At 49.0% G+C, this 13,490-nt stretch overlaps 1 protein-coding gene across 2 annotated transcripts in view; it reads right to left on the bottom strand.

Annotated features, from left to right (window-relative positions):
• LOC144162559 (receptor-type tyrosine-protein phosphatase epsilon-like) overlaps nt 1-13,490 on the bottom strand; it is a 151,410-nt gene that overhangs the window by 22,191 nt on the left and 115,729 nt on the right. For both annotated transcript variants that reach the window (XM_077693149.1, XM_077693148.1), the window contains exons 22-24: nt 13,052-13,124; nt 12,883-12,959; nt 11,064-11,192 (exon numbers count right to left, since the gene is read on the bottom strand). In XM_077693149.1, the coding sequence (XP_077549275.1) occupies nt 11,064-11,192; nt 12,883-12,959; nt 13,052-13,124 (279 nt within the window). The remainder of the gene's footprint in view (nt 1-11,063; nt 11,193-12,882; nt 12,960-13,051; nt 13,125-13,490) is intronic.

Below are 13,490 nucleotides of genomic sequence, written 5' to 3'. Positions count from 1 at the left end.
CGAAAGCGCAAGCGAATTTTCCGAACTACTACGGGCCTCTTCGAGCCAGCCGGCCAAGGCGAGGAATTTCCCAGGACATCCAAAAGATGGATCTCGAATCTCCACGTCGCCTTCAGAGGAGGCGATTACACCTCCTGGGGCAGCCACTTCATCGTTATTCGCTTGGGACCTCCTTCTTGACGAGTATCAGCTCTACAGTGCAGCGACATCGCGGAGCAGCCTTAGTGCCAGCAAGGGCTTGCACCGGTGGTGGTGGTGGTGGTGGAGAAACTTCATTTCCCAAAAGGGCCCTGAAGGACACCTGACCGGTGTCAAGGTGTAGAGGACATCTCCCACGGTAAGACGGGAGCCCGAGACTCTTCGCTGCTATGTGGGCTTTCTAGACAGCCCAGAGGTGGTCTTTAAATTCGCTGCTCCTGACAGCACTGCCCCACTTGCTCTTATTCTCCAGATAGGAGGCTTGCGTTGCACAACCACACAGCATGTGGCCCAAGTTCACGCGCACATCACACTTTGTACACTTAACAGTTCCGTCGTAGTCCGAGTCGATGTGGCTCATCCTCCAAGGATTTGCGTATGAGTCCGTTTGTAGCATGCGGAGAGTGACTGACTGCGGCCTGTTTAGGCCTTTGTATGAGAGTACAAATTCACGTCTATTTAAGCAGAAGTGCTTGGTGAGCTCGTTCTAGGTCTAAAGTTTATCGTTAAAAGCCCTGTGTGGTGACGGGAGTGGCTGGGAAGCAGCGTGGCTGATGAGTCCTTGCGCCGCCTCGTGTGCGCATTCATTGAAGTTTCGCTGTCATCTCCCGAGGTCGCTCATGTGGGCGAGAAACCATACTAATAAATGATTACTACTGTTTCTACCTTCCAATAACTTGCAGAGTTTGGCATCAACCACTCCCATGGCGAAGGCCTGAGTGGCAGCCCTTAAGTCACTATAAATTATGTTGAGGATCCAGCAGAGAAAGTGCAATGGCCATTTCCTCAGCAACCTCCGCATTATTGGTAAACACGGAAAGTGCGTTGCACATCCGTTCTTGAGCATCAATTATGGCTGTCGAAAATGCGTGTTTTCCATTTAGCAAAGCAGCATCTACAAAAGCCGACTGCGAAGGGCTCTCGAGTGCCGCAGCTAGAAGTGCCTTGGCTCGACACAGTCTCATCCCTTGAAAAAAGAGAGGGTGGGTGTTTTGGGGGAAAGGATGGACCACGATTGAGTCTCTGATTTCTCTGCTAAGGTGCCTGACACTCTCCCTATTCTGTTCGGTAAAGATACCCAGAGTGACCTGAATGTCTCTGCCTGCTCTAGTGCGGGACAGTCGAACTACCTGCGCAGTGTGCTGGGCTTCTGCGATTTTTGATAACGTATTTTGAACGCCTAATTTCAGTAGGAGATCTGTGGATGCATTGACAGGAAGCCCCAAAGCTACCTTAAAATCCCGACGAATCATGGTGTCGAGGCGTTTCTCTTCGGTTTTCTTCCTATTGAGCATAGCAGCGACGTAACAAATATGGCCTAGGACGAAAGCACGGATAAGCCTGATGACGCACTCTTCCCTGATACCTCTTTCCTCTTGAGGATGCGTCGATACATTCGTAACCCGTTTTCCACTTTCCCGGTAATATCATGTAACATTAAGTAATTGGATGCGTTTCCTTCGATAATTAAGTCCAGAAATTTCATGGAAGTGACCTCCGGAATGCGATTGCCATACATGTCAAAAAGCGCGATGTGGGGCCTCCTGTCCTGCTTCCAAAAGCTCAGCTTGCGTGCAGGTCTAGATGGCAACTCCGACTGCTTTTAGGAGCGTTTAAGACCCGCAGAGGCGAGTTAGAGCTCTGAGACCCTGACAGCTTCTTGCAGTCGAGCCTCCAATTCGCCGTCACGGCCCCCCAACTCAATAGCGAAACATCATCAGGGTAGATAGTGTGTCCAACTCCAATAGTATCAAGAAGTGTTCTAGGTATTTGGACTTGACCAGATTCAAAAAAGGAAGACAGTACTGATCCTTGAGGAGTTCCCGTGGCTCCAAGGTCGAAGGGTTTTGATATATTATCACCAATGCGTAGGGAGGCGGTTCTGTCGCTAAGAAAAGATCGAACGTAAGAAACCGTTGCCAAGACTGAGGTCTGATATGGCCTTGAGTAGAGCCATGTGGCGTATATTATGGAAGGCTTTTTTACATCAAGGCCCAGAATGCCCATTGTGTAATGCGTGACTCGATCTAGCAGCTTCTTTTTGATCCCGAGCATAGCTTCCTGGGTCGAAAGACCCCGCCTGAAGCCGATCATGGTATAAGGGAAGAACTGGGTATCCTGCGCGTAACCAGAGCGCCTGTTTAGCACAACATGCTTCGCAACCTGACCGAGGCAGAAGGTCAGAAAGATCAGTCTGACGTTTTTTAATCCAAGAGGCTAGCCCGACTTGGGAATGAGTATGGTATTAGCGTGTTTCCCTACATCTTGAACGTAGCCCTGTCTCCAGATAATATTGGTTTGTCTGGTTAGATAACTGGTGGAATTATGCTCAAGATTGCGAAGAACTTCTGTTTGAAATATCGTCAGTGCCAGCAGCACATTTACTGTTAAGCTCCGGAATCGCAAAACGAACTTCTCCTTCCGAAAAATCTCCGTCAAGCGCGTGGTAGGGAGAACCCGTGTACACTACTGAAGGAGGTTCTAAAGTCTGCGTTTTCATACTTGGCAAGTACTGACTGGCTACATCTTCTAAGAGCTAGTCGTACTTAGCATCCTTCCGCGCCTTGTGAATTATTTTGCTCAGCAGCGACCGCTGGTTTGGTTTAGATCTGGAACCATTTTCATCTGTCTGTCTGTCTGTCTAAAAAATTTTATTGTTGGAATATACAGCGAAGATGTTTGGGGTGGCCCGGAGGGCACTACCTTTCACAATCACTAGGTGGGCTTCTCATTACAGAATCCCTTTGGCGATCGCCGCGGCTCGGGCTCGGTAGACCATGGTCTTCTGGCTCACTAAATGGGAGCAGCCGAGCAGGGCTGCCTCCCAGTTTCTCATCTAGTAGATGTTTGAGGATACTCCAGCAACTTCCTTTGCGAAGTTGGCCGTCTAAAGAATCACCAATCTCATGCCATTGTGGCCTACATAGAACTTTAGAGTACTGCTCGATCTCTCTGTTTAGAAGCGTGATCTTTTTCCTAAGGGTCCTATTCTGCCGTTGGCCTTTCCGCCGTGCTAGTATTGGCTGCTTCACCTGAAGGAGATTAGTTCATCTGTGGTGCATCTTTTCAATTTTCGCATTTGTGAAGATGGTTTTTCCGACGAGCGAATGTCCAGCCCAAGCTGATCTATCCAGCTCTCGAGGGGAGGGTCTGCCTCGTCGGGAGAGGAATCGCCATGGGCCCTCAATGTGCGAAACTTATCCAAATCAATCAGTTTAAAGTCTTTTAGCTTATTAGAGACTACTTCGAAGCTGATGAACAGAATATAGTGATCGCTACCGAGAGCTATATCAGTATTAATCAAGCTAGGTTTCTCGATTCCTCGGAAAAAAGTTGTGCCGCATCTAGTTGGCTGAACAGGGTCTGCAATGAGAGCGAGACTAAGGTTCGATCTGTGAGTCCATAGCCGTTCACCGTTGCCGGTGGAGTAAGGGTATTTGGCCGTTTTGTGAGGGACATGGAAATCTCCACCAACGATCAGAGGAGCGTCACCGGCTAGTCATGCCACTTTAGTTAAGATGGCCTCAAAGCTATGCCTCGATTCTTTTGAGCTACTATAAAAATAGAGGAGTAATATGCTGCTGCTGTTGAATACATACTTATTAGGAATGACCTCGACAGCGAAGAATTCCACCTTACAACGCGACGTACGGAGCTTATTTCGGATATTAAAGAACTTTTTTATCAAAATAGCAACACCCCGGCTTTTATCACGCCGGAGGCTCTCCACCTTGTATCCCGTGAAAGGGAGGTCAGCTGCAAGAATCTCCTGAAGTATAATAACATGTGGTTTCTCAGTTATGATCAAATTAGCTGCTGGAGGGCCGATATTTTTTGGGCTGAATCCTCGGCAGTTCCATTGACAGGCTCTAAAGGCTTTACTTATCGAGGCCATCTTGACGTTGCGGTATTGCGTTATTATTTGGTATTTGTGTGGGATCTGCCCTCGTCTTCTAAATGCTTGGGATAGATCTTCACCATAGCTGGAACTACCGTATGCCTCAAACTTTTGCAGCGTAGCTCCGACGCTGTCCTCATTGTGCTTAATACGAGTGAGTCGGTCGTTTATCTGTTTGATGCTATCGTTGATGGCAGATAGAGCCTCCTTCATTTCCGACTTTGCTTTAAACTGCAAGTTACTGGCCGTAGTAAGGACCCGCTTCTTGGAAGCTGGACACACTGTGGCCTCGCCCTCTGAGTGAGAAACCTTCATGGCCCTTGGAATGTCGGTATTGAGGGATGCTCGCCCTCTGACGGAAGAACCTCCATCGACCTCTAAACCTCAGTATCTGAGGGACGCTCGGAGGAATAGGACTTGTTGCAAGTAATCTCTGAGTGGAGCTCGACCTATTCGAGAGTTAGCCCTTCTAACGCCGCCCTGAGGCTGTTGTTCTCCTTTTCTAGCTATAGAATGCTATATCTTTCTTGACTTGTACTCGCTTCGGCCATTGGCTGATCCGGGCCTTTCTCTTTGCTCTTAACCTTCTCGGGCCAGGAGTCTGCGCTCCCACCAACCGAGAAACGCGCCTGCGGCCCCTTGGAGCGGGAGCGACAACTGTTTCTGCTTCATTCTCGCAGTTTTTATGACGCACGACGTCGCGACCGAGAGCGGCTGTGCGAGCTAGGTCGTTCCTTGAATTCGGACCTGTTGCTCACCATCTGCGTCTCTTCCTTCACCAGCTGTGCCTTTGCGCGCTCTTGACGTCTACACGCGCGACGAATGGAATCAAGTATCGCATCTTGCACAATTTGTGCGCTGTCACATGCAAGCCTTCCGCACAGCTTGCTTTTCGGGTTGCAGACATGCGGGTCGCTTGGGTTGCGCACGCTGTGCCCCTGCATTCTGAACCACCGGGTGACGGCAAACGTACTTCCGGTGTCCGATTTTTTCGCAAGCGTGGTACACGTCCACTTGTTTCCAATATCAGTAGCAGTGTACTAGAGCAGGTCCATATCTAACAAAGTTCGGTACACGAAGTCCATCAAATACGATAATAACAAATACGGAGTTCTTGATTCTTTTGACGTTAGCGCCAACGTGTTACGGTAGTCCAAATAGTTCCTTTAAAAGGTTGCCGGCCTGTCTTCGATGTCCACGTTTTTAATAATCCCCTTGCACGTATCCCGGGGGCGGTCTCTTAATTGTTTACTTCCAAGACATTCCCGGCCACCGTTGTAATCTTGATGCGAGCGTACTTGTCCGCATTTTCTTTTATGGGGGTGCTGGCCACCATATTGTTTTGCGTAATGTTTGGGAACATTACGTCATGCAGCGTTTGCTCTATGCTCAATCTTGCTGCTTCGGTAATCGTCTTACCCACGATAGGGCCCATTTTCTCCAAATTCAATCCCCCTCTGGGGCGTATCACAATCTTGATCTGCCCCTGAGGCATGGGAGGCATGCGTGAGTCCTTTATCACCGGATTCACGACGCTAGAAAACGGCCGGCGGGCACTCACATTTCCCTTCGGCAGCAAGCTATAATGCTGCGCTCGGTTGACTTTTTTCTCTCTTCGGCTGTTGACCTTCTTCCAGCCCGATTCCTTGTCAATATAGTCTTCGGCGATGAATTCGCCTTCCACTTGCATCGAAGCGGCCGCCATGACAGCTGCAGCGGAGATCGCCGTGTCAACATCCATTGAGACGAAGGAATCGCAGAGGATGTGGAGACGCGGCGACGAACACACATTTATTCTAGAAAAGCATGATAATGACTAGATCTGGAACGTGAATGTGGTGACTTCTTCTTCTTCGCTTCTTCTCCTTGGTTTTGTACATCCATGGCAGCCACCGGCGCGTCGCCCCGCTAGGCCTGCCGAGCGTTAGGCCCAGTAGTTGCCAGCATGGCGCTAGGGGAAAAGGTTCAGTACTTCGGTGAAAAGACCACCCACCGGCGAAATCCAGGTATCCACTAAACGCTACAACTTCCGGCGTTGGTTGAGGCCAGAAACCCAGCGATACAAGTAGATCATCCGACCGAAATCATCTGAAAACTTGGGAGCCGATCTTGGCATGTCCGCACTGGTCCGTACCCTCTGGCGGCATCCAAAAGACTCTTTCTGGAAACTCGAGCGGCTCGCGCAGCCGCCGAAAGGAGCAAACAAAGCCCGGCATGACTGTCAAGACAGCGGCGAGTTGTTCTAGTCTCGCGCCCAAGCCACCTGGGGCTGACCTTCGTACGGCCAGCGCCAATGTTCTGCCTCCGGCCAAGATCAACGATCCCCGTCTGGTCAATCCTATAAGCCAGGTTGCCGACCTACTGTGCTCGCCATCCTTCCTGGATTGGCCCGACGCATCCAAGCGGCGTTTGCCTTCTTCCGCTGACTCAGGAGATGCGGATGACACTAAGAAATCGTGTGTTGAGATGTCCCCTGAGGATAGCAAACTGTAGGTGGGAGCATCAACATTAACTAGCGCATTTATACCATCGTCATGCTGGTGCATTTTATTTCCCTGCATGCCCAGGGTTTTCGAAGCTTGATCAAACAGCGAGAGATTATGACTTATGCACGTGCGCAAAATGTGGACGTTCTTTTTCTGTAGGAATGTAATGTACGCTTACCGCGGGATGTGTTGGCTTTTGGCAAGCGTTTTCCAGTAGAGGCGTTTTTCCCATCGACCTGTCGGGCAGCTTCGGATGTAGGAGTTGTTTTCTTGCGAAAGAGCCTACCAGAAAGTCTCACTGCACATTCAGCTTTGAGGGGCGCGTGTTGTTGGCAGTAGATTTTATGCTCCTCAATCGTCATGTGCGAGCCGTGGCTGTTTATGCCCCGGCGTGGCCTCTGACTCATCCGCGTTTTTTACATCTTTAGATGCATTGATGTAGTTGCCCAACCCCACGTTTCTAGGGGGGGGGGGGGGGGTCTTTAACTGTGTGTAGTCCTGGACAGGGTAAAAAACCCTATGTAGGCGCGAAAGCAATAAATGTTCTTGTAAGCCCGTTCCAACTCTGCGAAACGTGGGTACAGCTGAATGAATACAGGTTTGCCGCCATGCGGGAGAGGGGACGGTCCGGCAGCCGGTTGGATAAGTTCTTTTTTCCCCCGGAGCTCAGCCACTATCTTGAACGCTGTGACGTTCTTTCTTTTCTGCGGGCACTCCGCGTATCTCTGATCACACACCAGTCTTAGGGACTCTACACTTCGGCGACTGTATGTAACGTCACCAGATCCGGCGTTGGGGTCATTGCAACCGCCTTAAAGGAAGCGTTGCGTCCGCAGCGTCATGACTCTACGAACCCACTACATGGGATGAGTTTCTTTGGCTGGCGCGAGAATCTAGTCCGGGAAGGGCGAGTGCATAAAAGCTCTCTCACGCCTGCGCTCAACGATACACTATGGAGGCTTCGGATTTTAAAAAAGCGTGGCACTTTAGGCAGGGTTGTTCCTTGCCTCCTCACTCTTTTCCCTATGCCTGGACCCCCTTTTGAATCGCGCGGTAGCGAGTCATTCCATCCGTGGCTACACACTCCCCGGTCAAAGCCACAATAAGGTCTCTGCATATGTAGACGATGTGTCCGGTTTTAGATGCGAAGCATCTCATGGTCGGGGCTATGTCCCTCCCTTGTCGTTGTCGTTGTTGTTGCTACATCCACACCCCCCCTGGACATGCTCGGCTTGATAGATGCCCGGTCCCTTTTACGGCTCCTGGAGCGGCAGTGTTGCCGGTGTCTTCCTGGGCCGGCACGAAACGAGCACGCTTCACGCGCCTTCGACGTTTCATCGTCGAAGGCGCGTGAAGCGAGACTCGCTTCACGCGCCTTCGACGATGAAACGTCGCGCGTGAAGCGATGACTCACGCTGATGACTCACGCGCGTGAAGCGCGTGAGACTCGCCGACGCCGCCGGCGTGCGTCGGCGAGTCTCGGCGGCCCATGATTACAAGCAGCCCAAAAACATCCGGGGAACGTGCATCGACCTCAGCTTTAGCAACTTTAGCGTTCATTCACTACAACAGCCCTTGACTTTACATTTCAGAGACCATGATTGATTGTAGGGTTTAACGCGCCGACGCAACGCAGGCGATGAGGCGCGCCGTAGTGGAGGGCTCCGGATTAATTTTGACCACCTGGGGATCTTTAACGTGCGCCGAAATCTCGTACACACGGGCATTTTTGCTTTTCGCCTCCATCAGAAAAGCGGCCGCCGCGGACGGGAATCGAACCCGCGACGTCGTGCTCAGCAGCGCAACGCGTTAGCCACTGAGCCACCGCGGCGGGTTATTTCAGAGACCATAAGGCGTTAATAATCGAAGCGAAACACACGCAACAGCTCAAGGTCACCTACGTTGAAGATGAGCATGATAGTGCCTAAATAAAGACAAACTCATACCACGTACAACGGTTCTCTCTCTCTCTCTCCCTTTAATGCTTCTCCACTCTAACACCCCCACCCCCCTCCAATAAAATTAAACCTCTTCCCGTAGGGGAACCCTGAGTAGTATGCGAAACAGCCATGGCGTCAACGCAATTTCCCATTTGGCGGTTCCAGTAAGTGAAAAGCGTGGTAGTTACTATAGAAACCAAACGGTAAATATAACGGTAGCTACGTACATCAGCCTCACGGAAACGATGAACTGAAAACTAATGGGCACTCGAATCAACCACATGCCTGCTTCGCATACTACTCAGGGTTCCCCTACAGGAAGGTGGTGTTATTTTTTTTCGGGATGAGGACAGCTACCGGGCGTTTATACGGCTTTTTTTCGGAGTATGGTGAGGTGTCTGTATACCGGCTGAACAAGGGTAAACAAGAGTGCTACGCTTTGGGTCGCTTGCCACCGACCTTGTTGGAGTTGTAGAGTGGGTGAGGAACGTTTAGGTGCTAGGCGCAATTTTGAACGAGCCTGGCGAAGTTGGCCGTTAGACATATGGAAGGGTCCATTGGACGCGGCCTACAAACGCATTGCGATAGCTCCAAACTTTCAGGCTGTCTTTATCTCAGAGGAGCTGTACTATTAGGTCGCGCGTTTTAGCGGTGCTCTGTTAAGCGGAGAGGGCAACTCGATCACCTCGCAACATAACTCGTGGACTGGCCAAAAAATTTGGTCACTGCCCTGGTGTAAGGTCCACTTATGAGATTAGCGGCCAGGCGCCCGGGCTGCGCGTGAAAACCCGCCGCTCTGTCTAGCGACGTGGCACTGCCGACACTGCGCTGCAACTGCCGCTAATTCGTCGCGGCGCGCACGGGAGACGGATTGTCTGGCCCACCGCATTCCTCAAGGATAATCCCCCGTTGAGAAAGCCGACGGCGCCGCCGAATTCCAGGAACGTCGAGGAGGTGGGGGGATTACCGGCGTCTCCATTGTTGTCGCACCCTGGTCAGCATGACGCACTGTCGCCGTCTTTCGTTTTCACCCCGCGGGGTCGCCCGAACTTGCTCGTCTACGAGCGTGCTGTTGACCCGAAGATCATCATCATCATCATCATCACCAGCCTATCTACGCCCACTGCAGGGCAAAGGCCTCTCCCACTATTCTCCAATTACCTCGGTCCTGTGCCAACTGTGACCAATTTATCCCCGCAAACTTCTTGATCTCATCTGCCCATCTAACTTTCGGCCGCCCCCTGCAACGCTTGCCTTCTCTAGGGATCCACTCTGTTACCCTTAATGACCAGCGGTTATCTTGCCTTCGCATTACATGCACTGCCCACGTCCATTTCTTCTTCTTAATTTCTACTAATATGTCTTTAACACCAGTTTGCTCTCTGACCCATTCCGCTCTCTTCCTGTCCCTTCCTGTCCTGTCCTGTTCCTGACCCGAAGATAGCGGCGCCTCATTGAATATTCGGTGACGTGCTGAGTGACAGCTGTCTACGTGAATTCGGGCACTCCCATACGCGTGGGCGAACGCTACAGGGGCGTTCCCGAGAGAGGGTGATCTCGAGGTTTTAAAAGGCCGAACTTGGCCGTTGGAAATCGTTCTTGTCTGAGCGCTGAGCTTTCAGTTCCCGGCGAGACAAGGAGTCTCGACCGTTAACGCTAGGTTGGGATTTGTGAGCCCCCTAGTCGAGATTAAGATCGCGTCGGAGGTTTGGGTGCAGCGCCGCACCGGGCAACTAGACGGATCTTGCGGCGAGACAGTCTCGGCCGTGGTTTCTCGAGCGGTTTGTGTACGCTCCGAGAGTAGGAGAGTTAGACGAAGTTGAGGAGCTCGAGTGATTTGTGCGCACTCGGAGCTAGCGTCTAGCCAAGTTTGAAGTTTTTCTTTTTATTTCTCATGTACCCAGTTTTCATACTGTAAATAGCTGTACACAAACTTCCGTTTCACTTAATCAACTTCAACGCCTCGAGTTCGTCAATTCGACCGCCATCTCCAAGAACTTCAACACCATCACCCAGCCAGCCTCCTGCCAAATCAACCGGAGCCCGGGCGATTGGTTTCCTGATCGACACGGGACTTCGGGGGAAACGATCTTCACTCCTGGGGTGCGGTTTCTGCGCTTGTGATCTGAGATATGATTTGATCTGTCAGCGCACGTGATATCAACGCACTGGGGCCCACATCGAGGTACTCGGCAGAAAATGTCTTCCAAGATTTCCGTCATGTAGGTTTCAATTCGGTTTATTTTAACCAATGTACCTTCTCTCTTTCTTCTCTTTGTGTCGAAGGCGACGCGATTTCGCGTGTAGGTGACGGCTACGTTTCTCTGGTCATTTACCCGCATCCCAGCCGCCAGCGCGGTGCTGCGTAGTTTGCATTACCCAGGGAGGAACCCACTAATGTTGCATCCGGGCTTTGTTATTCCTAGATTCTATGACGTTTGACCGGACCAAGGGTTGCAGTTCAAGCTACAAACAAATTCAAATTATTGAAGTTCTAATCTACGAGCTGTCAGTGAATAGCTGTGTTGATGGCACGCATACCTCGTCTTCAAGGGGACCAAGCGTGACAAGGGTGACGGCTTTGCTGCCTGCTAGAATCTCCCAGAAGTCGTCGATGGTTTCCAGCACTGGCATTGGCGTCACCAAGTATGCCTTGCTCCTCTTGTACCCCTATTAAAAAATACAATACACTTCTTAAGACAAATAATAGAGAAACGGCAAAGTAAAATAAGTTGAAAGAGTATCTTCATTTAATATGGGAATGTCAAAAATTATAGTGAGTGAAAGGCATAAAGGATAAATTTATATGCATGTTGCTTGTCACTTGCGCACAATAAGTTGCATTAGGTGCATTGACATCTTTTACGAGATGTCACGTTCCAGAAGTAATTGTTTCGGCAGTTCTCCAAAATCACGCAACACGCCACAAGGAGCTTTGCAGCAAGGCTCCGCTCCCCTGCAATGCTCCTGGTGTCGTGCTCTTTTTCACTGTTTTTTCGGCCACTGCTCAAAACTTTTTTCATATAATTCTTAACTTTGTTATTATTATTTAGCTTAAAGACAAAAAAGTTTGGAGAAATTCAAAGAATTATTTAATATTGCGTGTCACTCTTATGCCGCTTGTACTGAGTTTGAGCGTTTTAAAGTCACATTTTTAATTCTAAAGTGTAAAGTCTAAATGAAGTCATACCAATTATCTCCATTTACGCTATTATAAGGTTTATAGGCGAAACGTTCCCGAAATATGCATTATTGTCGAAATGCAGAGCGTTACACGCTTCGCCATGTTTCGTATTTGTGGTATAGCTTTCTTCTTGTTTTAGTTTTCTAAATTTTGTTCGACCAATTATCTGAATTTACGCTATTATAGTGATCATAGGCGAAACTTTCGCGAAATCTGCATTATTGTGGAAATGCCATGTGTTATAAGCTCCACCATTTCCCGTAATCTCTTTTTATTTTTCTTATTTTTAGTTTTTCAAAATTTTGTTGGGCCGCTTTTTTCCATTTACGCTATTTCAACGTCTACACCTAGAACTCTCGCAAAATTTGCATTATCGTTCAAATGCGGAGCGTTACATTTTTCTCCATTTTCCGTAATTTTATGTATTTTTCTTATTTCTTAATTTTTCAAAATTTGGTGCTACCAGTTATGTCCGTTTACGCTAATATGGCGATTACAGGTAAGGTGTAACTTCAGCAATATCTGCATTTTTGTAGAAACGCTGGGCGTTACACTGTCACGCCTGTTGGGGTACTCAGAGAAGAATGCTACGCAATAAAAGACACACGGGTATAATGTACATTTTGCACTACTTCTGCGGTCAAGCCCACAGGGAAGACTGAGAATAGCGTCAGTGTTGTTTCGTGTACTATGTTATGATCAGTTTTCTTGTTTCGAAATCAAAGTTGGGGAGCAAATGTAAGAATAAAATTCAATTTTTTTCTTGATACTTTCGATTACAAAACTACACCAACCGAACACAATGTAAAACCAGCGTTGTGTCTGCAAATATTTTGCGCCCAAAATACTAGCCATTACACCTGCCACGTCTGCCTCGTGAAATATTGCTTCCCGAAGACATTTTTATGCACAACAAAAACATTGTGGGGGGGGGATGATGTGACCAGTTTTATGTGTACTCTGGTCTTTTCGGCAAACAAACGCCATATCCCAAAGCGGGAAGAGAAAGGTATTGACTTGAAGGGGTTCACAATCGTAAAACCAGGGTTACCATGCTTCCCTAACATTTAACAAAAAAAAAAGGTTGAAAATGTTTAACAGCACAGCCTCCTAGAAAAACGGCAGGAAATGTAACAGCGCACTGGAAGCCATATCACTGTAAGTAATGTTCCTTACATCGACGTATATTGAGTTGATGTAGCCCGTCTTCAAACCGTCAGATGTTGCCCTCAAAAGGCGCTTCCCACTGTCACCTGGAAAGATGGACGCAGCATATTATAATGACTGGCAATAAACAGTTCGAACCGCCAAAACGTGGAATTATGTCCTGATTTGTGTGACGTACCAGCCAGGTTTGTCGCGGCGTGAGCGCTTCTAAAGTCCTCTGGAACTTGAGGGGGATGCATCCGGTCCAGCTCCTGAGGGAAAAGGTTATTACACCAAACGATGATCCAGCACATCAACATAATATTTGTGATGGCTAATATGTAGTACACATAATCGAGGACCGCCACCGAGAAATGAATTTGTAGACACCACTCGGTAAGATAGATTTACAAGGCCCTTCACTTGTGGAGAAAAACTTCTCTCGTCCGTTTCAAAATGCCTGCACTCAAGACATTTGGCGAAACAAAAAATTCATTCCCGAAAAATGCGGGGCTACACGGGTAGGTATGTTAATTACAACTTCACTATGGTGCTTAACATTGCGTCTCCGGCGCAATTGCCAGAGGTACCGGATGGTTTTCTCAACTATGTGAAAATAGAACTACACTCGTGTAGAA

Source organism: Haemaphysalis longicornis, unplaced genomic scaffold (assembly GCF_048455015.1).
Source record: "Haemaphysalis longicornis isolate Haplotype H1 unplaced genomic scaffold, Haemaphysalis longicornis Haplotype H1 scaffold_12, whole genome shotgun sequence".
Taxonomy (NCBI): Eukaryota; Metazoa; Arthropoda; class Arachnida; order Ixodida; family Ixodidae; genus Haemaphysalis; species Haemaphysalis longicornis.
Note: the sequence above shows the minus strand (reverse complement) of the source record. Positions and strands in the feature narration are given on the sequence as shown.